The 23107-nt window shown below is 37.3% G+C and overlaps 1 protein-coding gene across 1 annotated transcript in view; it reads right to left on the bottom strand.

Annotated features, from left to right (window-relative positions):
• LOC117694890 (tear acid lipase-like protein) overlaps positions 1 to 22036 on the bottom strand; it is a 28558-nt gene extending 6522 nt beyond the window's left edge. The window contains 5 exon segments of the mRNA XM_034485925.1: positions 1985 to 2121; positions 3312 to 3421; positions 4865 to 4919; positions 4922 to 5062; positions 21943 to 22036. Of these exon segments, the coding sequence (XP_034341816.1) occupies positions 1985 to 2121; positions 3312 to 3421; positions 4865 to 4919; positions 4922 to 5062; positions 21943 to 22036 (537 nt within the window).
• Between the last annotated feature and the right edge of the window lie 1071 nt (positions 22037 to 23107).

Here is a 23107-nt window from a genome sequence, read left to right as displayed (position 1 = left end):
TTGATGTAAATTAGGATCCTGGTTTAACTTCTGAAACAAAACAAATGTGATTCAGAACACCTGCCATCCAGGAATACTGTGCATACTTTCATAGCATAGAATGCCCAAGTAGCCTTCTCAGAATCCTTAAAAAGCCAGGAGAGTTACAACTGAAGAAAAGAAAGTAGTTGCTTCTAATGTTAATGATATTTCCAAGCACAGATTTAACTTTTTATTATAAAAAAGAAAATACAACAAGCACATGGCAATTTAATCTCTCCCTGTTTTTCTTATTTGATGTTTATTTGATTTTGCTGTGTATCCTAGGCCTGCCTGACACTGCCTATGTAGCTCAGCCTGACCATAAATTCACAACTGTTTTGGGTTTTTTTTTTTCTGCATTTATACGTATGGATTAATCATCCTAAAATTAAATGAAAAATTTTTATATGAAAAACTTTAAAATACATGAAAACATAAACAAGAAGTGAATGAAGTTGTTCATTCTAAAGAGAAGTTGATGGCACAAGTCTAAGGTTACAATTGAAAAGATGCTTTACCTGCAATCTCACTGTAAATGTCAATGAAACTGCACTTGGCACTCTAAATCAAGCAGACAGTGAAAAGCGTTTAAGAACCTTAAGTGATGGCAAGGATGTACCGGAATTTTACCATTGTACTTTGATGGTGGCAAATAATATCAGAGACAGATGCTGTCATAAGAGCAAACCCAAACTGAGAAAAGGGAAAGCTGCCCTCTATCACTTGAGGAGTGATATTTGTAATGACTTTATTTATCTTTAATGAAAATATATCTTGATGGTTCTACAATATTATAGCAGTAGCTTTGTAACTAGAATAATGATACTAAGAACAATGAAGAAAATTTAGTCTATACAGAGGCAAAACAATGACAAGTATAAAGGAAAATGTACAATAAATAAAATTTAGTGTGCAGGTTATAGGAAGACAGTGGTAGAAAACTTGAAAGTGAAATATTATATAAGATAAACTACATTAGGAAACATGTCAAAAGATGATCCCATGTATATGTGGCAGGATCTCCCCATAATAAATAAACATTACAAGGGACCAATCACTGGGCAAGTAGGCGGGACTTCTAGGTAGGAAAGAGGAAGAGGAGGAGAGAGGAAGGGGGTTGGTTTTTGGAGGGCGGTAACGAGAGAGGCTGACAGAATGTAGGAAGCCAGAGGCTGTTGTTTCTAATGGCGGATCCACCTTGATCCAGCACGTGAGGATTTCTAACATAGAATAATTTGTAAAATTAGGATGCTAGATTCTGTGCCCATACTGTGTTGCCTGTTGATTCTAAACTAAGATTGTGTGATGTTTTCCTTCATGCAGCGACTCAAGTGGGTTCCAGAGAAAGGTACGGCAGTAGATTATAGTGTGCAAGGGTACATCCCAGCTAGCCATTGGAATTTGGAAGCACAGCGCGTGTGTGGCAAAAGCTAGCAATGGGAATTTAGTGATACTGGAGGAGAGAGAGTCCTGGCTAAAAGGAAGGAATGTGGTCTTGGCCTGTCCGCCAGGCTGGAAACAGACTGAGGCTGTCTGCCGGTGCTAGCCGACATTAGTGTGGATGCCTTTTATATTCTTCATGCAGCATGTATATATGTATGTAATGATAATAACTAAAGAGACAATCATGAGTTTGAAAGGGAAGGGGGTCACAGAGGAGTTGAAAGAGCATAGGGAGGGATGGGAAAGATATAGATACAGTAGTAACGTATAAAATTCTGAAACATTTAAATTTAAATTAATAAGAACTAGATAAAAGACCAAATATAGATTTAAAAATTACATACATGCTAGAGAAAGTGCACAGGACAAAATGCAGGCTGCCCAGCGTTGAGGGGAGACTCACTGTAGCCATCAAGGGAGGTAATGCGGGTGAGTGAGCACTAGACTGTACTGCTAGATCTCTTCTTTAGCAATCTAACTTTGAAAAATGTAAATATACCACTTTGAGCTCATCACAAACCTTGATAGTCGTCGGAGGGAGGTAAGATCCAAGGTGTCCAGAACCTTTGGTATTTTGAACACTATAGACTGGAGCCAGAAAAATGTTGAATTTAATCTTTTCAGCCAGCACTTGATTTGTCGCAAATGCCCCAATAGCTGAAAGACATGAGATATATCATGATATATATGTATATATATATATATATATATATATATATATGGCAGTGCTAAGATGTTAAACTCTTTACATTCCATTCAATTTGCTTGTCACACCCACCACTTACTGTAAATGATGCTGTTTGTGACTCGCCATTAGAAAATGCCAGTCTGGAAGAAGAAAAATATTCTGCCTTTAATAAATTCTGGAATTCCATTACTTAGGCATTTTCTGCTCTGGGCAATTTCACCTAGTTTATTTTGTTTTGTCTTCTCGCCAATGGGAAGCTTATTGACATTTATGAAAGACTTACAGATGGCCTCTGATTTTTTTGACTGCTGGCTCACATATTTGAGACTGACTGTAATTAAGGATCAGCTCAGAACTTTTAAAAAATAAAACCTTCCCTGATTCTTGGAAGAGACACCTACCCAAAATGTCACACATTGGTTTTAATGATCTCTAGATTTTTAGTGATGTAACTTCACATGCCTTCTATGTAGCATCTCCTGGCCATGCATGCAGGTGCACCTATATACAAATCTATCTACTCATCTATTTACAATCATTCTGTCTGCTACATTATAAATTGAACATTTATAGTATTTAGTATAGTATTTAGTAGGCTGCATTAGTTAGAAATATTTTCCCGGACAGACCATTGGACCCATCTATCCTTGGTCACATTTGTTCTTTGAAAATATATACTTTGTCCAAACCCAAACAATATCAATCAAAGTTGTGTGAGAACTGACCAAGACAGTGGAGACAGATTCATAAAGTGTTTTCTAAGAAAAATGAACACTCTGATTTTCAACACATACAATACCATTTGAGAAAGAACACACACACACTATACACACACAGATATATATATATATATATATATATATATATATATATATATATAGAGAGAGAGAGAGAGAGAGAGAGAGAGAGAGAGAGAGACTCAGTGAGTTATTGGTCTCAGAAGTTCTATGTATAGCGAACCCTAGGATAACTCATATATGTTCTTTATTTAAATATTTTATGCATTAGAGACTATGACATCAACATTTGACATTTTAAAGCAGGCTACTGTTGTTATCATCTGTCAGAACTTTTCTGTGTTTTACAAAGCTGTGCAATTTATACATATATATTTGTGTTTTTCAGGACAAAATTTCAACATTGTTCTTTTCTCGCATACCAATCAGGGTTCCTTGAGAATGGCCAATATAGTAAATCTGCTTTTGTCCTGTTTTCTCCAGAATGAAATTAATGGTGGCCGAAAGGTCATATGTTATCATTTCATCAAAACTGCAAGAAAATAGAATAGAGAAAAGGTGAGTTAGTTACTAACCAATACATAGTATATTTCTGTTTTAAATGATGTCTCTCTGCAATCTATGTGAAGGGAGACATGGTTCACAAAGTGATGTCAATTATCAATTACTACCCATATGTTCACTATGTTACCACCTTAGGATCACCATTTCTCTGTGATCGCAAATTTCCCATGACATTTGTGCACAATTATACACGTTGCACAGAATTAAGCTAGCATTGCTATGTCCACAGTGAAGGAATTGTTAGACTTAATCCAGATCACTTTTGCTCTGGAGCCAAATTTCTAAAAATTCTAGGTTTGCCACATGAACATTACATGACTTAAAATTGAGAAATAGGAACTCTCCTCCAAAGCTCCCACTGGGAGAGAGAGACAGAGAAACAGACACAGAAACAGAGACAGAGATTGCTAAAGGTACACAGATGAATACATAAAGGAAGATGATTAAACAAATTGATGAGATAATATGCTACTACTTTATGATACAAAGTAATCACATGTACTATTAACTGGCTTCCTTCTCCATTGCCTGTCAGTTTTCCTTCTAACAAAATATCAACAGTATCAGCTGAGGAGGCAGCTCATTGGAAAATAATTGAGGAGTGAGTTTGATCCCAAGGATCCACCTTTAAAAGAAAACAAAAACAAAAAACGTTCTGCTGGTGCTCACCCGAAATCCCAACAATGCATGTGTAAAAATAAGCAGTTTTACTGACCACCCAGCTATCCTACTTAGAGATTCCCAAGCCAGACAGGCACAGTGTGTCTAAGGAATGACACTTGAATTTGTACTCTGATTCTCACTAAACACATGTACATGAATATACATATATTTCATATTCACAACTGTGTGTACACACACAAATTAGAATACATGCTTAAAGTAAAGAGTAATGGAGGATGGAGGTATGCAAATGTCTACATTTACAAGATCATTGTTTTAAATATATCAAGTTCATTTCAGTGAAGCAATTTTATACAGACATGGGTGAGGTCTGTAAGAAGACTCCGTGAGCACAGGCACTTGTTACCAGGCCTGTTACCCTGAGTTTCATCACCAGGACAAACATGGATAAAAAAGATAGCCAATTCCCTTAAGTTGTTTCCTGACCTCCAAACATATACTGAAGCATTTACACACACACACACACACACGAAATGAATGAGTACAATCTTTTAAAATAAGTGGATTGATTAGAAGAGTAATTAGTATTTCAAGAGCAGAAAAAAAGGCTCTAATGCTAATTTAATTACTATGTGTTTTACCAGTAATACAAAGTCCTAAACTATGTCACCCAAGTCAATCTTCTAAGTGAAATGCCTTTAATCCTGTTCCACAAAATTATTTAGTCATTAAAATATTTGACATTCTTTTAGGGCGAAAGTAGAAAACACATGGAATTGCTCCTTACCTAAAATCACAGAATTCTTTAGAATCTGGATTTAGGGTCACATGTTTCTTTGCCAGGTACTTCCTCTACTGTTTCCCAACCACACATTATATCCAGCATCAGTTAAGATGAAGGCCAGGCTGTTGTCAGGAGGATTGGAAACCCAGGCACCGGCAGTTGCAAGCAAGCCATGGAGACAAAATACTACCATCTTTGGGGCTGCAAAAACAATCATGAAAATGCTTTACACCATTAGCATCTACTGAAAATGTAAGCAAGAGCATCATATACTCATAATGGAACCAAAAGATTTAAAAACTAGCACACAGGGATGTGCTAAGACGTCGTTTCACTTATGTTATGTCAGCCAATGTTAATCAATATGGAACTGTGCAAAAGAAGAGTCATTTCTACAGGATCTTGGTCTCCCTTCTATCTCACCCTCCTCAACCATAAATTTCTTTACAAATGTTAATCTTTTAGGTTTTATAGTTTGTAGTTATTTAAAAGGACAGGGCAGGGGAGCAGGTATGGGGTGGGGAGCAATGGAAGGGGGCAGACCAGGATGGGGATGAAGTTTGGACTGTAAAAAATAAACAATAATAATAATAAAGAATAGCTTACAACATTCATGTGAGCTTCAGGATTTTTGTTTAGTTCAAGTAAACAAAATATCTTTCCAAATACATGGATAAGGCACATTGTTCTCAGTAGCCACTGCATTTTAAACCTGCAGGGAAATAGTTATTGTTATGAGTAGCTAAAGACACAGCACCAACTCAGCTTATTACATATATATTATGTCTATATGTTACCTTTTCTAACTGAAAGTTTTCATATTATAAAGTAAGCATCTTAGATGAACTCAATAGCTTTATAATAAATACAGCAGTAAATTAAGGGACAAAGAATAGCTTAGATATAATTAAAGATCAGCTTAGTTATAATTAAAATTGACAATATTTTTATAAAAGCTATCTGTTTGTCCCTTAGTTGTTTCTAAAAACAAAATAATCCTAACTAAATTTGCTGATAAATACTCACTAATGACTATTTGAGATTTATCCTAAAGCACTAAGATTAGTATATAATTTATTGGTTAATGAGTTAAAGAATTTATTTAATTCAAAGCCATTTAGATGTTTGGCAGTAGAGTGAGGATAGGAGGAAAGGTTAAAACATGACAGCAGAGATGGATGAAAAGCAAGGCGAGTAGATTTCTATGTGTAGAAGATGAACATTCCAATGAATCCTGTCTAGCCACCATATCTTTCCTTGCCTTCTCCCCTATGTGTAGATATGTATTCTACCAATGTCATCTGAATTTATAAAGTATGTGTTTTTTAAAAACACACAAACATGAGCAATAAACATCTCTTTTTCACCCTCTATATGTATTAAAGTGCTATTTGATCACACATTTTAATAATCACATATTTATCAATTTAGGTTGCTATAGAAGAGATAGACCCCACATATAGCTTCTCTGCTCTTGTTCAAAATACAGGATATGGCCTCTATTCTTTCTTTCATTTTATTTTACTTTTCTTCAATGCCCTAATATTAAGATGCCAAGTAAGCTGAAAGGGGGGAAATACATATTAGCCAAATGATCATGGCAATAAAATTAATATTGTAAATTTCAACAATCATGGTGTGCCCAGTGTCTAAATAACTTCATCTCTTGCTGTTTGAATACTGAACCTAAAGCAATACAATTCACAGTTGTATCATACTCACTGTTACCAGATATAAAGGTTTTTGATTTCTAGTAGTCTGAATGAAATTTTAATTAGTTTTCCCATTCTGCTCTCTATAAATATATCAGGAAATGTATTTTTGGATGACTTTTCAGAAAAATGAATACTGCCTACTTTAACCATGAACTTGGATGCTTGTCAAATCAAAAGTCAAATGTTGCAAAACTCTTGTGATTGACAAATTCATTGCAGTATTAATAATCTTTGAGATTGTGCAGATTCGCCAACATTGTCTTCTAAAACAAAACGTTAACACACTCAAAAAAAGCTTATCAATACATAGGAGAATTTTATATATGTTCAAAATAAGCCAATGAGGAATGAAAGATACTCCAGTGTCTTCAGAGCCATATGCAGGGTCCAGAACTCATAATTCCCCTGCCTCAGTTTTCTGAATACTGACTTGTCAAGTGTGTACCCTTGGCCCAATTGCTGTTATTTTGAATGGCTCCATTAAATTGAATTAATTTACTTAGTGTAGAAATGTATTTAATATTTCTAGATATACACAAGTGATCAAAAAATTTAATGGGTAGATGAAAGAGAGACTTCCTCTAAAGTCTGAGAGGTCACTGTATAGCATGGATGACACTGGAGCTAACGATGTCTAAATCCACTTTGCTACTTTATGTTACAAGAGAAAACAGTACAATGAGCTCCCATTGATAAGTTAAGTAGCACAACGTCACTCATTCTAAGGTGTAGAATATCTTAGTTCTATTTTTAAAAAAGAACTAAATAGGATTTCAAACCACAGAACTCTCCTTGATAAATCGTAATGTCTCCTGCCTCCTCAAGAATACTAGTTTTAATACTGACAGATACATTTTTCTCCCTGATTATTCTCTGAGTGAGGCAGAACAGAACTGCTCTAGAGGTCCTGTTCTCCCCATCCCTGATAAAGGCTCTCAGCTTCGCTATTTCTTACTTTTCATTTAAACAATTATAACTATGGTGCAAGATGTTAACATTTTCAAGAGGTAACATCTGCCTGTGTTTCTTTTTTATGTGATGTAGCAGATGGATGGATTTCAGCTAAAGGAACAAATCTCAGTTAAGAACTCTTCTAAAGGACCTGAGTTTGGTCCTCATCATTCAGATGGTGGATTACAAACACCTGCAATTCCTGATTCAGAGTACCCAATATCTTCTTCTGGCCTTAGTGAGCACCAGAAATCCAAGTGGCACACATACAAAAATGTAGGCAAAATATTAACACATAAAATTAAAATAAGTACTTAAAATATTAATAATGTAAGTGATTCTCATATAGTATATATAGTTCTTCATTGACGATTATGTGGAAAAGTTCTTTGTATTCCAGCATAATTTAAAACAATTTTAAGAGAATAAAAATAATAACATAAATTTTAAGTCAGTGAAATACTTAAAATAATAATTCATATGCTCAAAAAACTAAAGGTATTTTATTATCAACACACATTAAAAAGTACTAAAAGAAATGAGAACAAAAGTGAGAGAGAAATTTCAGTTATATTGATTGATAACAAGTAATTGAAGAAATAAACATAAAAGAAATTTAGGTTTCTTGTCATGTCTCCATTTGTGTTTATTTAATTTATAGTCGGACATATTTTATGTATTTATTTAACTAATTTTATCCAATATATCATTTTCATATCAATTGTTATATATTCTATGTCATTTAATATAAAATAATTTTTAATGTGAGTGTGCCTTTTTCTGTAGAACATCTCGACTTGACCTTGTTATGTTTTGGTAACTCAATAGCCACCGAGCTTAGCTTCTACCAAAAATAACAAGTTTTGAATTTCCAAAAGTGAGCAGAGGATGTAGTAATTGATTTTTTGATTCTTTTCTTGCCAAGTCTGAAGAACAGACAATACAGTAGTTTAGGTCACATGTGTCTAGGACTTCCAACCAATACAAAGCATGCTTGTCAGCTTCTCAGAAAGAGTGCCTAGTTGGCTATCACTGAATGTCCTGTTGAGAGCAAAGCCAATGCCCTCCTTACTTTAACAAACTTGCTCTGTTACATCTTCAGATCTGTCCAACATAAGCAACCTCAGTGGTCCTAGGTATAAGTTCATGGCAACTATGAAGAAAATCTGTCATTAAAACAGTTGCCAATACCATTGTCCAAAAAGAAAAAAAAATGTGTAATATTTAAGATAGTAATGAAATAAAATATTTTAAATGATAAAATATAGAATAAGAAAATATCATCCCGAGTGAGGTAACTCAAACCCCAAAGGTCATGCATAGTATGTACTCGCTAATAAGTGGATATTAGTCAAAATAAAAAAGTACAGAATACCCAAGATACAGTCCACAGAACTTAAAAAGGTCAATAAGCTGAAGGGCCAAAGTGAGAATGCCTCAGCCCCACTTGGGAGGAAGTAAAAACCAATCACAAGGCAGGAGGGAGAGACCAGGGAGAAAAAGTGGATGGGGAATAGTGGGGCCTGGTCTGGTGTTGGGTGAGTGAAAAGGACTGAAGCCCTGAGTGTCAGCAGAAAGAATGGAAACAGACAACCTTCTTAGGAGGTAGGAGATTGGGGGGGTGGGGGGGGGGCTCTAGAATGCACCAGATACCTGAGAGGTGAGAGACTCTCAGGACTCAAAGGAAGGGACCTTAGATGAAGTGCCCTCCAGTATGGAGAGGAAACTTATAGGGCCTATCTCCAGCAGAAAGACAGGGTGTCAAGTGAGGGAGAGGGTTGCAATCCCACAGTGAAAACTCTGACCCATAATATTACTGTCTGAAAGAACTGCAAGGATAGAAATGTAGAAGAGCCTGAGGAAAAGAAGGTCCAGTGACAGGCCCAAAGTGGGATCCAGCTCTAGGGGAAGCCCCAAGGCCTGACACTATTACTGAGGTTATAGACCACTCACAAAAGGGGACCTATCATGCCTGCCCTCCAAAAGACCCAACAAACAGCTGAAAGAGTCAGATGCAGATATTTTCACCCACCCAGTGGACAGAAGCTGCTGACCCCTGTGGTTGAATTAGGGAAAGGCTGAAAGAAGCTGAGATGGAGGGTGACCCTTTAGGAGGATTAGCAGTCTCAATTAACCTGGACCTCCAAGATCTCTCAGACAACTGGACCACCAACCAGGCAGCATACACCAGCTGACATGAGGCCCCCAACACATATACAGCAGAGAACTGCTGGGTCTGGGTTCAGTCAGAGAAGATGCACCTAACCCTCAAGAGATTGGAGGGCCCAGGGAGCTTAGAGGTCTGGTTGGGTGGGGGAGGTTAGTGGGGACATCCTTGTGGAGAAAAGGGGTGAGTAGAAGGTATGGGATGTAGAAAATGAATCTAGAACAGACAAAAAATGATCATTTAAGGGACCTAATGACTTTCCGTTTATCCATTTAATTTGTTATATTACATATAAATTATGTATGTATATTTTAGTATGTATATTAATTTGCAATCTATGCACCATTAGTTTAAACTAGTATTTCTTCTTTGTAGTAAAAGAAAATTTTATGGGTCCCATGAAAAACATATATAAAAGAAAAGAGCCTTATAGATTCCTTCTCCCTAACCTGAGTAGCTAAAGCCGCCACTTTGCCACTTTCGGGGTTTGCCAACCAAAGGTCAGTTAATCAGTTAACAAAGAATGCAGAGTTACAGGACAATAGGCTACTGAGTCATCCCAGGAATGAAGATAAGAGATAAACATCCTCCTGCAGGAACTGCTCCCCGCCCCCATGGACCGGTTTGGCCAGATGTTCAAAAATTGGAAAACAACCAATCGTGTGCACCCGAGTGAAAGTTTCTCCTTTTCCCCACCAAGAGCTTATATTAACCCTAAACCCCAGAGCCACAAGGTTGATGCCCCTGTCTCCTACATTGAGACACGTGTTGGCCTGGAACGTTCCACCATTAAACTACCTCATGTTCTTGCAGCAAGTTGGTCTCTCGTGGTTCCTTTGGGTGAGCGCCATCCTGTGACTCGAGTGGGGTCCCCTTTGGGGGCTTCCCGAGCCTTACAATATATTTTATTATAATCTCAAAAATAAAGAATGTAAATATAAAATAAAACAATATAATAAACCACAGTCCCTTTTATATTTTGGTGCCTTGTACTGACCTAGTAAATTCTAGTTCTTTTATCATCTACAAAGAGCATGGGAGTGGAGCACACTAGAGATTTTCAGCTCAGGAGACAGCTGCTTTCCAGGTTTTTTTTGGGGGGGCGGGGATGTTGATAATGAAGACCCCCATACTCGGGAGACCCTTCCTCAAGCCTCTGGAAATCTCGACCACCCTAAGATCACAAGAAACCATACCTGGATGCAATCAGCAGAGGCTTTATTAGGGAAGTAAGCCGGAGGTCAAAACGACAAGCTCTTTAGCTCCAAGAGCAAGGTTTTGGCCCCGAGTGGTGGGTTAAAGGGTCTTTTATAGCATGGGGTAGGGGAAGGAAGGCATTTTCGCGCGCTTACACATGAATGGTTGCATTTTCGCGGGCTTACACATGATTGGTTGTTTTACAAATTTTGAACATAGCACTGGGAAGACCAAGGGAGGGGTAACCAAGAACAGTGGAACATTTCAGATAATCTAGCCCAAATGATCTAGAGTCATATGAAAATCACTGCACACTCATTCTTCTCAAAAATGTGGTTTTTTCCATGCTATTGTGTCCTATCCTGCCATTTACCAACTATTTCAGATTAACTATCTTCCGGCTATAGCCCCACCTAGGTGGCAGCATCTTTTATCTGTGGTCAGGAATGTGTCTTCCTGCCTTGGGTCCCTCCCACCCATAGGTGGGAGAGGCTTGAGGAATGTAATCCAGCAAGTGTCCTTCACCTGGAATGTGAAGGCCTGAAATCTTATTTTCAGTTCCGAGTTCTGTAAGGCAAAAAATCTACACATATTTCATAAAATGGCCTTTATAATTTTTCACTCTACAATCTGAAGACTGAATTAGAGAAAAGATGGTGGTATGTAGGATAACCTTTCTCAAACTTCAATGCACCTTCAAACCACCAGGTTCTAAGCACATATGTCAACAGAGTTTTCTGAGTGAGGTAGAAAGTTCAATGTTTCTCTATCAGCTAGCTGAGCCATCTTTTGTTTCTCCCTGATTCACACACCAAGCCAGAATCCTCTTTCTAGAGCTGAGCAATTAACTCAAATGGGTTATCAGGCATCATGGGGCTCCATGGTTCCCAGAGCCCCAAGTCTTTCTTCCAGTTGCATTTCTATCTTTATCATGAACACTGAAATATGGGAGTTGAAAAATTTTGACATAAAAGTATCAACTTTCTATGATAAGCTCAGAGGATATTTGCTAGTCAACTCACATAGAAGGCATACTGAAGGGCACATGCAGTAACAGTCACCTGAACTATTAGATGAATTTTCTATGTCCATGCCACCTATCTCCAAATGCTAGGATGAGTCTTAATCTTGTTGAATGATGCAATGTTTGACTTTACAGAATTTTTTTCAATTGGCAGGTTTGATTTTTATTTCTCCACTTTCTTTCAAGCTTGAACTGGTAATAGCTTTAGCTGTTGTTTTTTTCAATAGCATCATGAGACAGCTCACCTTAGCTTGTCCTAAATCAGCCAGTGGTTCAATCTAGCCTTTTTGGAATTTACATTCAATTATTATAGTTTGGCAACACAAAATTAAGAATAGATCAAACTGTTTTTGTTTTTCAATAGAAACTGCTCACAGGATATAATCACCTATGGTTTAAAAACAAAACTAAAGCCTTCCTCAAGGTTTAATTGGTTTGTTCTGTTCCATCTTGAGATAAATCCAGGGCAAACAAGGTCAGATGACTATAGAGTAATGTCTTTGTATCTTTAAAATACTTCTATCAAAATAACACTACAACAAAGTCATTAGTGGAGAATATTGGTGGCTGCCCACTGTCTTTTCCTATATAATACATTTTCATTCCCTCTCATGCTATTGGGAACTTAATTCCATAATGATTATAAATCCATATCAATTGCCTTAAAAAATAAGAGATTTTAAAACCTTCCAGTTAGTAAACTATGTTGATCTTTGTATAATGAAAACGGAAAAGATTTCAATGATTACTGCATGGAAAGTAATTCATCTCCCTGCAATCACATATCTAGAGACCTACTTTTCAATTTTTCCAAATTTAATTTTGTATCATTCCTATATAGTCTCAAAGAATGAATTTTAAAGCTATAAAGTAGAATAGATATAAATATTTTAAATACAATATGAAATAACACAGGAGATAGCATGCTATGGAAACAGATTCTAAGTCAACACACACAAACGGGGGGGGGGGGGAGAGAGAGAGAGAGAATGCCAGTGAAGTAAAGAAGGATTAAGATGGACTGAACATGTCCTTCAGTGATCAGTGATACTGCATGTGAGAAATGGTACCATAGATACCAGAAGGCTGCATGATCTCAGGAGTTCAGAAAAGGTGTATGCCCTGAATCTAGGAAGCCAGAAAGATCCTATCGCAACCCAGAAAACTTACTTACACACTTCTTTCTAACTTGGTGGTCTGTAAGAAAGTGGATGACATATGGCTGAAAACACCAATCCTTGGCCCTGTGTAGCCACTAGAAACAAAATTGCAGTCTTTACAAACTACAAGCTCACGCTCAGGTTGCAAGAACTGCAGCTGCCGCCGTCAGAGCCATCTTTTCCGCTTCAGAGTCCAATGAATAAAGGATGCAGTTTTCCTAACCCTTAAAAATAATCTATATTAATAACCTCTTTAATTCCTTTAGTTAAAATTATCCTTCAGTGGATAATTTTGCAATTATAGGACATTTAAAAATATGTAGTAATGGAACTATTACTATAAAATGGTGAGAAAACTTAAAAGAGATACAAAAAGATTTGCTTCATTTTAAGTCAATGCAATGAGAAGCCAGACATTCTAACCGGTTGTTTGTCAGAATGTCCAAAGCTACCCAGATGTGTGAGTCAGGGTCTCTTTCTTTCTAGCATGCATACCAGCAACACTTTGTTTTATTTTTTTTTTTTATTTTAAAGGTTTTAACACAATTTAAGGAAATTCCACTTATTGATTTCTTAAATTACATACAGAATACCTCATTTTTTGCATATTATTTTATTTGATATTTTTCCTTACTTTTTTTGATTCTTAAGATCCAAGCAATTACTTCTGGTGAGATTATTGCATTTTCTCCTTGATGACAGCCTTTCTGAAGGGGCAAGATGGAATCTTGGGTTGTTTTGATTTACATATTTGAGTGCCAATGATGGTGAATGCTCTTTCATGCAAGTTTTAGATTTTGTACTTCTTTTAAAATGTATGTTCACTTTGTTTGCTCATGCACATGGAGTTTTATATGTTCTTTCAATTCTAGACTGTATCCTCATTAGGTGCAGAGCTGGCAGCAATTTCCTCCATCCTTAGGATGACTAGTTACTTGCTGGTGGGATTGCAAGCTGGTACAACCACTTTGGAAAACAATCTGGTGGTTACTCAGAAAATTGGAAATAGTTCTACCTGATGACCCAGTTATACCACTCTTGGGCATATATCCAAAAGATGCTCTAACATATAACAAGGACACATGTTCCACTATGTTTATAGCAGCCTTATTTATAAAAGCCAGAAGCTGGAAATAACCCAGATGTCCCTCAGTGGAAGAATAAATACAGAAAATGTGGTACCTTTACACAATGGAGTTCTACTCAGCTATTAAAAACAACGACTTCATCAAATTTGCAGACAAATGGATTGAGGGAGAAAATATCATCTTTAGTGAGGTAACACAGACACAAAGAACACACATGGTATGTACTCACTGATAAGTGGATATTAGCCCAAAAGCTCAGAATATACAGGATACAACTCATAAACCCTATGAAACTTAAGAGGAAGGAAGACCAAAGTGTAGATGCTTCAATTCTACTTAGAGGGGGAAACAAAATCATCACAGGAGGTAGAGGGATGATCAGACTTGGGAGGGAGAGAGGAGTGAGAGAGGAAAAGGGGGCATGATCAGGTATGGGAAGAGACAGGAGAGAAGTACTATTGGTCAGGAAATTGAATAGAAATATGTAGCAGCAGGGGATGGAGAACAAGGGATAGCCAATAGAAAGTCCCAGATGCCAGGGAAGCAAGAGGCTCCCAGAACCTAGTGGAAATGACATTAGCTGCAAAATCCATCAAAGAGGAGATAGAAACTAGAGAGGCCACCTCCAGTTGATAGGCATGGCCCCAAGTTGAGAAACAGGACCACCTGCTCATCTCAGAATTTTAACCCAGAATTGCTCCTGTCTAAGGAGATGTAAGGTGAAAAAAAAAAAAAAAAAAAAAAAAGGAACAGAGACTGAAGGAAAGGCCATTCAGAGACTGTTCCACTTAGGGATCCATCCCATCCGGTGAGGTGACATCAAACCCTGACACTATTGCTGATGCCAAGAAATGCTGGCTGACAGGAGCCTGATAGAGCTCTGTCCCCAAGAGGCTCTGCCAGCACCTGACTAATGCAAATGGAGATATTCATTGCCAACTATTGGGATGAAACCAGGGACCCCAATGGAAGAGTTAAGGGAAGGACTGAAGGAGCTGAAGGGAATTGCAACCCCATAGGAAGAACAACAATATCAACTAATGGGATCACCCAAAGCTCCAAGGGACTAAACCACCAATCAAAGATTGATTATACATGGAAAGATCAATGGCTCCAGCTACATATGTAGTAGATGATTGTCTTATCTGGCGTCCATGGGAGGGGAGGCACTTGGTCCTGTGGAGGTTTGATGTCGCAGCGCAAGAGGATTCTAGAGCAATGAGGCAGGAGTGGGTGGGTGGGTAGGTGGAGGAACACCTTCATAGAGGCAAAGGTGAAGGGGGGCTCATGAAGGGGAAACTGGGAAGGAGGACAACATTTGAGATGTACATAAATAAAATAACCACACACAAACAAAAATCTCCAGTAAAAGTTATCTTCCCCAACCAGTCCCTAAAAGCCCATGATTCTTTAGAATCTAGATCTAGGCAGATGCTTCTTGGCATAGTTATTGCCCCCACTTGTTCCCCTGCCACACATCAAAACAGAATCTATAAGAAGATAGTCCAGGGTTCTTCTGGGGGGGGGGGGGCTTGAGAATACAAGCTGAAGGAGATAGCGTCAACTTGTGCTGCAAATGAGGGCTGGTTTTGTAGCTGAAAGAAAACAAGAAAATGTTTATAATTTATTACTGCTTTCTAAGCACACAAATAATAAGGCTCATTATGGTAATATATATATGTATATATACATATATATTGATGTATAATTGAAATATTCTATTGTTCACATATACTACTCTCTCTTTTACCCTACCACTCTCCTGATAAAAGTTTAATATGATTTGTAAGTCATCATTGTATAGATGAAACTATGTTATACCTGGTGTCAGTATATATCCCTCTCTATTGAGGGTGGAAGCATCATCACATATATTTAGTTCTACTCTTCCTCCTATTATGTGAATAAAACATGAAGTTTCTTATTAGGTGTTCTTGATTTATAAAAATTACAAGCTAGAGTTCTAAAGTATTCAAAGTTATGAAAATAAAAATACATGTACAAAATAATATTCAGATTATTTAATGGATAACTACTATAAAACAGCAAAACCTGAAATGTTAATGTTACCTGTAGAGCATAAGAGTCTAGACCTATAGAACTAGGGTCAGCTATTGTCACCAAGATAATGCTGGTGAACTCTTATTACAGTAACTAAAGCACCACACAGAGTCAGGCAACCTAAAAAGCCTAGGCTTTTTATGCAGACAGGGACTCTGACCTCTTGTTCAGTCCAGAAAGCTAAACTCATGAGCCAGTTGCTGCTCCTGTTTTTCATCACATGGACCGACATATGGAGACAATGGAGGCCCAGCTCAAGGACTCTCAGAGGAGAACACTATTGGCAAGTGGATTAAAGACCACACTTGTAATATTTTGGAAAACAAGGTGACAATTCCATAGGAAGACTAAGTGTCAACTAACCAGGATCCCTGGGAGTTCCCAGACACTCAGCCACCAACTAAGGAGCCTATATGAGCTGGTCCCTGGCCCCTGGCACATATGTAGCAGAGGACTGACTTATCTCAGTGGGAGAGGATGGACCTAATCATATAGAGACTTGATGTCCCAGAAAAGAGAGATGCCAGGGGTGGAAGTGGTAAGAGTGGGTGGGTGTATGGAGGAGCACTCAAAGGCAAAGGAAAGGGGAAATTGTTGAAGAACTCTGGGAGTGGGACCAGGAGGGGAGCAATGTTTGGAATGCAAATAGATAAAATAGTTAATTAAAAAATAAAAAAAATTTAAAAAAAGATTTTGTGCACAGAGAATGAAATGGAGCTTGTGAGGTGACATGGTAGCGAATATGCATTACATAATTGAGTGATGTCATCGCATCCCTGAGGAGGTGACATTTTGGAGAATATGGATTACATAAGTGAGTGATGTCATCACATCCCTGAGGCATTCCTTCAGGGAAACTTTAAAGGTCATTCAGTTTTATTAATATCTGATAAACACATTATACTGCCCCTTAGTAAGTGTTCACATATTCAAAAGAAATTTGATTATCCCCAAACCCACAATCAGATATGGCAGTCATGTCACCAAAGGCACAGACCAGTGGATAATTAGGCCATGGACATTGTGAGGGTGGCAGGGTCTTCTTTATAGAGAAAATGGCACCTAGCTCAAGGATATAAATACTGAGAGAGCAGGTTTTCCTTCATATGTGACTTGTGATTTCCATTTACCCCACACCTCTTTTCTCTCTCTTTTTTTTTATTTTTTAGACTTTTAACTTTAATATGTTACAAAAGTTTCTTCTTTAGCTTTGTGTATTTGTCTACCATGGTGTAGTTCCTTAGTTAGGGGAAATCTGGCCTATGCCATTGACCTGAGATTCTTCTCTTTCATTCATGCCTGTAATTCAAAGACCCTAACGTAAGCCCTGTAAATGACTAGAAAAAATAATCACAGGAAAGCTTTACAGCACAGACACAGGTAGTGACTTCCTTGAGAGGAGGAGGATAGCTCAGGAAATAGACAAAGGGGATTGAAAAAACTGCAAGGTTCCAGCACAGCAAAGGAACAAAGAAGCAAGTAACAAGTCATCTTAAGGATGGAGGAAGTTGCTGCCAGCCCTGTACCTGGTGAGGATACAGTTCAAAATAGAAAAAACTATAGAAACTCCATAGTACATCAAGTGATCCAATCAGTGCATAGGCAAACAAAATGAACAAACTTCTGAAAAGAAGCACAAAATCCAAAACTCGCATGAAAGAGCATTCACTCTCATTGGCCCAAAAATATGTAAATCAAAACAACCCAAGATTCCACCTTGCCCCCTTCAAAAAGGCTGTCACCAAGGCGAAAATGCAATAACTCACTAGAACTAATTTTTTGGATATTAAGAATTAACTAAGAAAAAAACTAATGATGTGGGGAGCTGACAGAAGGCAGCTATTATCCTTGCAGCCATCTTGAGCCATATATGCTGACAAGAGAATTGTTTACAATAGCCTACAACAGCTGAGCACACTCTGATAACATCTTGTTTTAGATACCCAGGATCTTCCCTTGGGTGTGAGACTTAAAGGTGTGAGATTTAGAACCGAGACTTAAAGGGGTAACTTAGAGGTGTGATTTAGAGATAAGACTTAAAGGCATGACTTAAAGGCGTAAAGGTGTGGCTTAGAAGTGAGACATATAAAAGGTGAGAGGCAGACAGAAGAAATTATTAGACACTTGGGATTTGACACTTGTACTTGGAAGAGTACTTGAGATTTGAGACCAGAAGAAAGCAACTAGGAACTAGACACTTGGAAAAGGACTAGTGACTGGGAAGGAGACTAGCAACTTGGTACTAGGAACTAGGGACCTGAGACTTGGAACTAGAAACTAGGGACTTGGAGAGAAGAAGAGAGACTGAAGAATAAACGGGATGGAATCACACTCTGTCTGGTCTCCATTCCTCAGGTCCCTCCTCACTCTCTCTCTCTTGCTGAACCCTGACCTGTGGACCTGAGCAGCTTGGGGCAGTGTGGGTTCTAACAACTTAGCCCCAAGGCTTTTGGCAGTGAGGGTTCCAACAATGACTGAGTGCTCCGCAACATTTTTGGCCCCCAAACGTGGGGCAGCTTGGTTCTCAAAATAATGAAATAATATGCAAAATTGAGTTATACTATATGTATCTCGAGATAACAGTAAGTGGCATTTTCTTAAAGTTTGTAAAAATCTTTAGAAAAGAAAACGGAGTCATAGATGCCAGGGAGAAAGGGACCTTGACTCCTGCACCTGGGTAGGTTCAGATGTTATGACAAACAAACGTTTAGAATTTCTGGCCTCATAGCTGCATAGTTTCTTGCATTAAATTAACATAAAAAATAACCACTGTTTGGGTCTCTTTAAGATGTCTTACTCTTTTAACAGTATTAGTATAATATATATTAGATATATAACATGTTATATATATATAATATACATACATATGTATATTACATGTGTACATATAATGTACATATGTACATTTGTATATTTGTATATGTATATATACATATATGTATACATACATATTGTATATGTACATATACATATTTTATTTGTATATGTATATATAATATACATATGTACATATGTATATTACATATACATACATATGTACATATGTATATTATATATATAATCTATAACTGTAAAATTATCCATCAAAGCTACAATTTTATCTATTACAGCTCAACATGCTATTTTTATAAGTTATTTTTAAGACTTGGCAGAAGAAACCTTCATCTCTTATTCATTTGTCTCTGAGGATGGGAAGAGTGATGGAGACAGCTTGCAGTTCTTGGGACCTGAGAATAGGCTCATAGTTTGTAAAGACTGCAGTCTTGTTTCCAGTGGCTACACATGGCCAAGAATTGATGTTGTCAGCCATATGTCATCCACTTTTCTTACAGACCACCAAGGTTAGAAAGGAGCACTGAAGGAAGTTTTCTGGGTTGTCATAGTATCTTTCTGGCTTCCTAGATTCAGGGCATACACCTTTTCTGAACTTCTGAGATCTTGCAGCCTTCTGGTATCTAGGGTACCATTTCTCACATGCAGTATCACTGATCACTGAAGGTCATGTTAAGTCCATCTTTCCATCTTAATTCTTTTTTAGTTCACTAACATAGTCCGTCCCCCCCCCCCCGTGTGTGGGTGTGTGGATGTGGGTGTGTGTGTAGAGACAAAGAATCTATTTCAAAGCATATTATCTCCTGTGTTATTTCATTTTGACATACATAGTATTTAAAAATAGTTATTTGAATTCTACTTTATAGCTTTAAGTAAATTCTTTGAGAATATATAGGAATGACACAAAATTAAATTTAGATAAACTGAAAAATAGGTCTCTAGATACGTGACTTGCAGGGAGATGGATAATTCTCCATGTGGAAATCATTTAAATTTTTTTCCTTTTCATTATACAAAGATCACCATAGTTTATTAACTGGAAGATTTTAACATCCCTTATGTTTTTAAGACAGTTGATATGGATTTATACTCATTAGGGAATTTAGTTCCCAACAGCATGTAGAGGGAATGGAAGCGTATTATACAGGAAGACACTAGGCAACCTCCAGTATTCTCCACTAATGACTTTGTTACCCTGTTCTATTGATAGGAGTATTTTATAGATGTCAAGACATTACTCTATAGTCATTTGACTTCGTTTGTTCTGGATTTATCTCATCACGGAATAGAACCAACCAATCCAACCTTGAGGAAGGTTTAGTTTTGTTTTGAAACCATAGGTGATAATATCAAAAGAAAGAAAAAGAAAGAGAGAAAGAGAGAAAGAAAGAGAGAAAGAAAAAAAGAAAGAAAGAAAGAAAGAAAGAAAGAAAGAAAGAAAAAAAGAAAGAAAGAAAGAAAGAAAGATGGGAACTATTCTTGATTTTGTGCTGCCAATCTGTAATAATTGAATATGGATTCCAGGAAGGCTAGACTGGACCACTGGTTTATTTAGGGCAACATAAGATGAGCTGTTTAATGATGGTATTGAAGAAATAATAGGCAGAGCATGAAACAAACAAAGTAGAGGACTAAAATCAAACCTGCCAATTTGAAAATCTTGTTAAGTCAACCATAGCATCATTCAACAAGCTTAAAAATCATCCTATCATTTGGAGATAGGTCTCATGGACATACCTACCTACCTACCTAAATCTGCTAGTGACGAATGCTGACTGTGTCCTTCAGTATGTCTTGTTTATGGGTGGCCTGGCAAATATTTTCTGAGCTTATCAGAGAACCTTGATGTTTTTGTTACAAAATTTTTTATCTCCAAGGTTTCTGTATTCAAGACTAATACAGGAATGAAACAAGAAGAGAGAGCTCCATGGTGCTTGAAAACACTCATCTGAGTTCACTACTCAGCTCTAAAAAGCTGCCTCTGGCTTGGTGTGAGAATAGGGGAGAAACAAAAGACTTCTCATCTGGCAGATAGAAGCTTTCAGCTCTTGACCTCACTCAGAAAACTCTGTTGGCATATGTGCTTTAATACTGGTGGGTTGTAGGCACACTGACATTTGAGAAGGGTTACTCTACATAGCATCATCTTTTCTTTAATTCTATCTTCATATGAAAGCCTAGGGAAAACATCTGGAAAGCAGTTGTCTCCTGAACTGAAAATCTCCAGTGTGTTCCACTCAGGTTCTCTCTTTATAAATGGAGAAAGGATGGTAATTTTCCTATGTCTGTACAAGGCACTAAAACATACAAAGGGATTGAGGTCTACTATTTTGTTTTATTTTCTATTTATTTTCTTTATTTTTGAGATTATTACAAAATTTATCACTCCCTCCTTGCCTTTCAACCTCCAAACTCACCCACATAAATCTGTTTTGTTGGCTGGGCAGTGGTAGTGCACGCCTTTAATCCCAGCACTTGGGAGGCAGAGGCAGGCAGATTTCTGAGTTTGAGACCAGCCTGGTCTAAAGAGTAAGTTCCAGGACAGCTAGGGCTATGTAGAGGAACCTTGTCTCGAAAAAACAAAAAAAAAAAAAATCTGTTTTGTCTTTTTCAAATACATAATTTCTATTTCATTAATAATTGTTACAGAGAGAGACAGAGACAGAGACAGAGAGACAGAGACAGAGACAGAGAGACAGAGACAGAGAAAGAGACACAGAGAGAAACAGAGGAGAAATAGAGAGACAGACAAACGGACAGATGAACAGAGAGATGTTGTATTTGTTGTTGTTGTTGTTTGGCTTTTGCTTTAAAGTTCTGGGAAGAGACTTCAACATAGAATCATTTTTATGCAGCTAGGCAACCCCAGGTGGTGGTAGTACTTACCAGGTTCTAAGGAAAGGCAGATTCCTCGGTAAAAGAGGTACATTCCAGAGACACAAGCCAGCTGGAGTTTATAGTCCAAATCTGACCTATCCATTCATTAACTCATAATAGGAAAATTCTATTCAAGATGACAGAACTCTCATGACCTAATTAACTTGTATATAGCCTAAATTTTAATATATTAAAATGTAGATAAATTTCACCGTGAATTTTGGTGTAGACCTTTAAAATAGCCACCAAAACTTGAATCTAAAAAAAAAATCATAAAATACGTACAAAAGTTTGAAAACCACTAACCATGCATAGATTTTAAAATAATATTTATGTACTAAAATATATATAAGTAATTTATGTGTAATATAACATAAATTAAATGAATAAATGGAAAGTTATTAGGTTTCTGTTTCTGTTCTAGATTTATTTTTCAAAAATCATCTGCTCCTGCCTGTTCCTTGTGACTACCTTCCCAGAACTCCACCATATTTATCATTTGTGTGATTCTTTCTAATTTTGTTGACCATATTTCTTATTTTTGTCCTTCTTCAATTTTTAACAGTATGAATTTTTCATTTTTCTAAAATTTTAGTTCATTTATTTCATGACAGTACTAAAGAAACTTATTTGGATAAACATTTCTCAATTACCAAATATGCTATATGAGAACCCTGTCTGGTACAGTTGACTCTGGTACAGTAGCTTTTTTGTTCTAGTCATTGAAATGCATTTTTTGTGCTCCAGGTTATTAAAAGTCATTTGCATGTGTGTTCTGAATGTTGCAAACTATCATCTTTTGTATTTATATTTTTATGTGACTGAAGGCAAGCAAAGAGCTAAAAAGCAATGGTATCAGAATCAACCAGATCTCATGATAGAAAAAAACCTCAGAATCTCTTTCCAGTTCATTTCTCACTACCCATTAAGAACAGCAGGAGACTAAGAATCTGTATTCCCTAGCCACCAAGCAGGCAGCATACACTAGCTGATATAGAAAGCAGAGGACTGCCTGGTCTGGCCTCAGTGATGGAAGATGCACCTAACCCTGGAGAGACTTGAGGCCTCAGGAAGTGAAGAGGTCTGGTGGGATGGGGTGGGGAGCAGGACAGGGGACATCCTCTTGGAGATGGGGCTTGGGGAGAATGGGATGAGGAACTGTACAGGGCAGATC

The sequence above is a fragment of the Arvicanthis niloticus genome, chromosome 1, assembly GCF_011762505.2.
Source record: "Arvicanthis niloticus isolate mArvNil1 chromosome 1, mArvNil1.pat.X, whole genome shotgun sequence".
NCBI classification, from domain to species: domain Eukaryota; kingdom Metazoa; phylum Chordata; class Mammalia; order Rodentia; family Muridae; genus Arvicanthis; species Arvicanthis niloticus.
The sequence above is the reverse complement of the archived record's forward strand: the minus strand, read 5'-3'. Positions and strand labels throughout refer to the sequence as shown.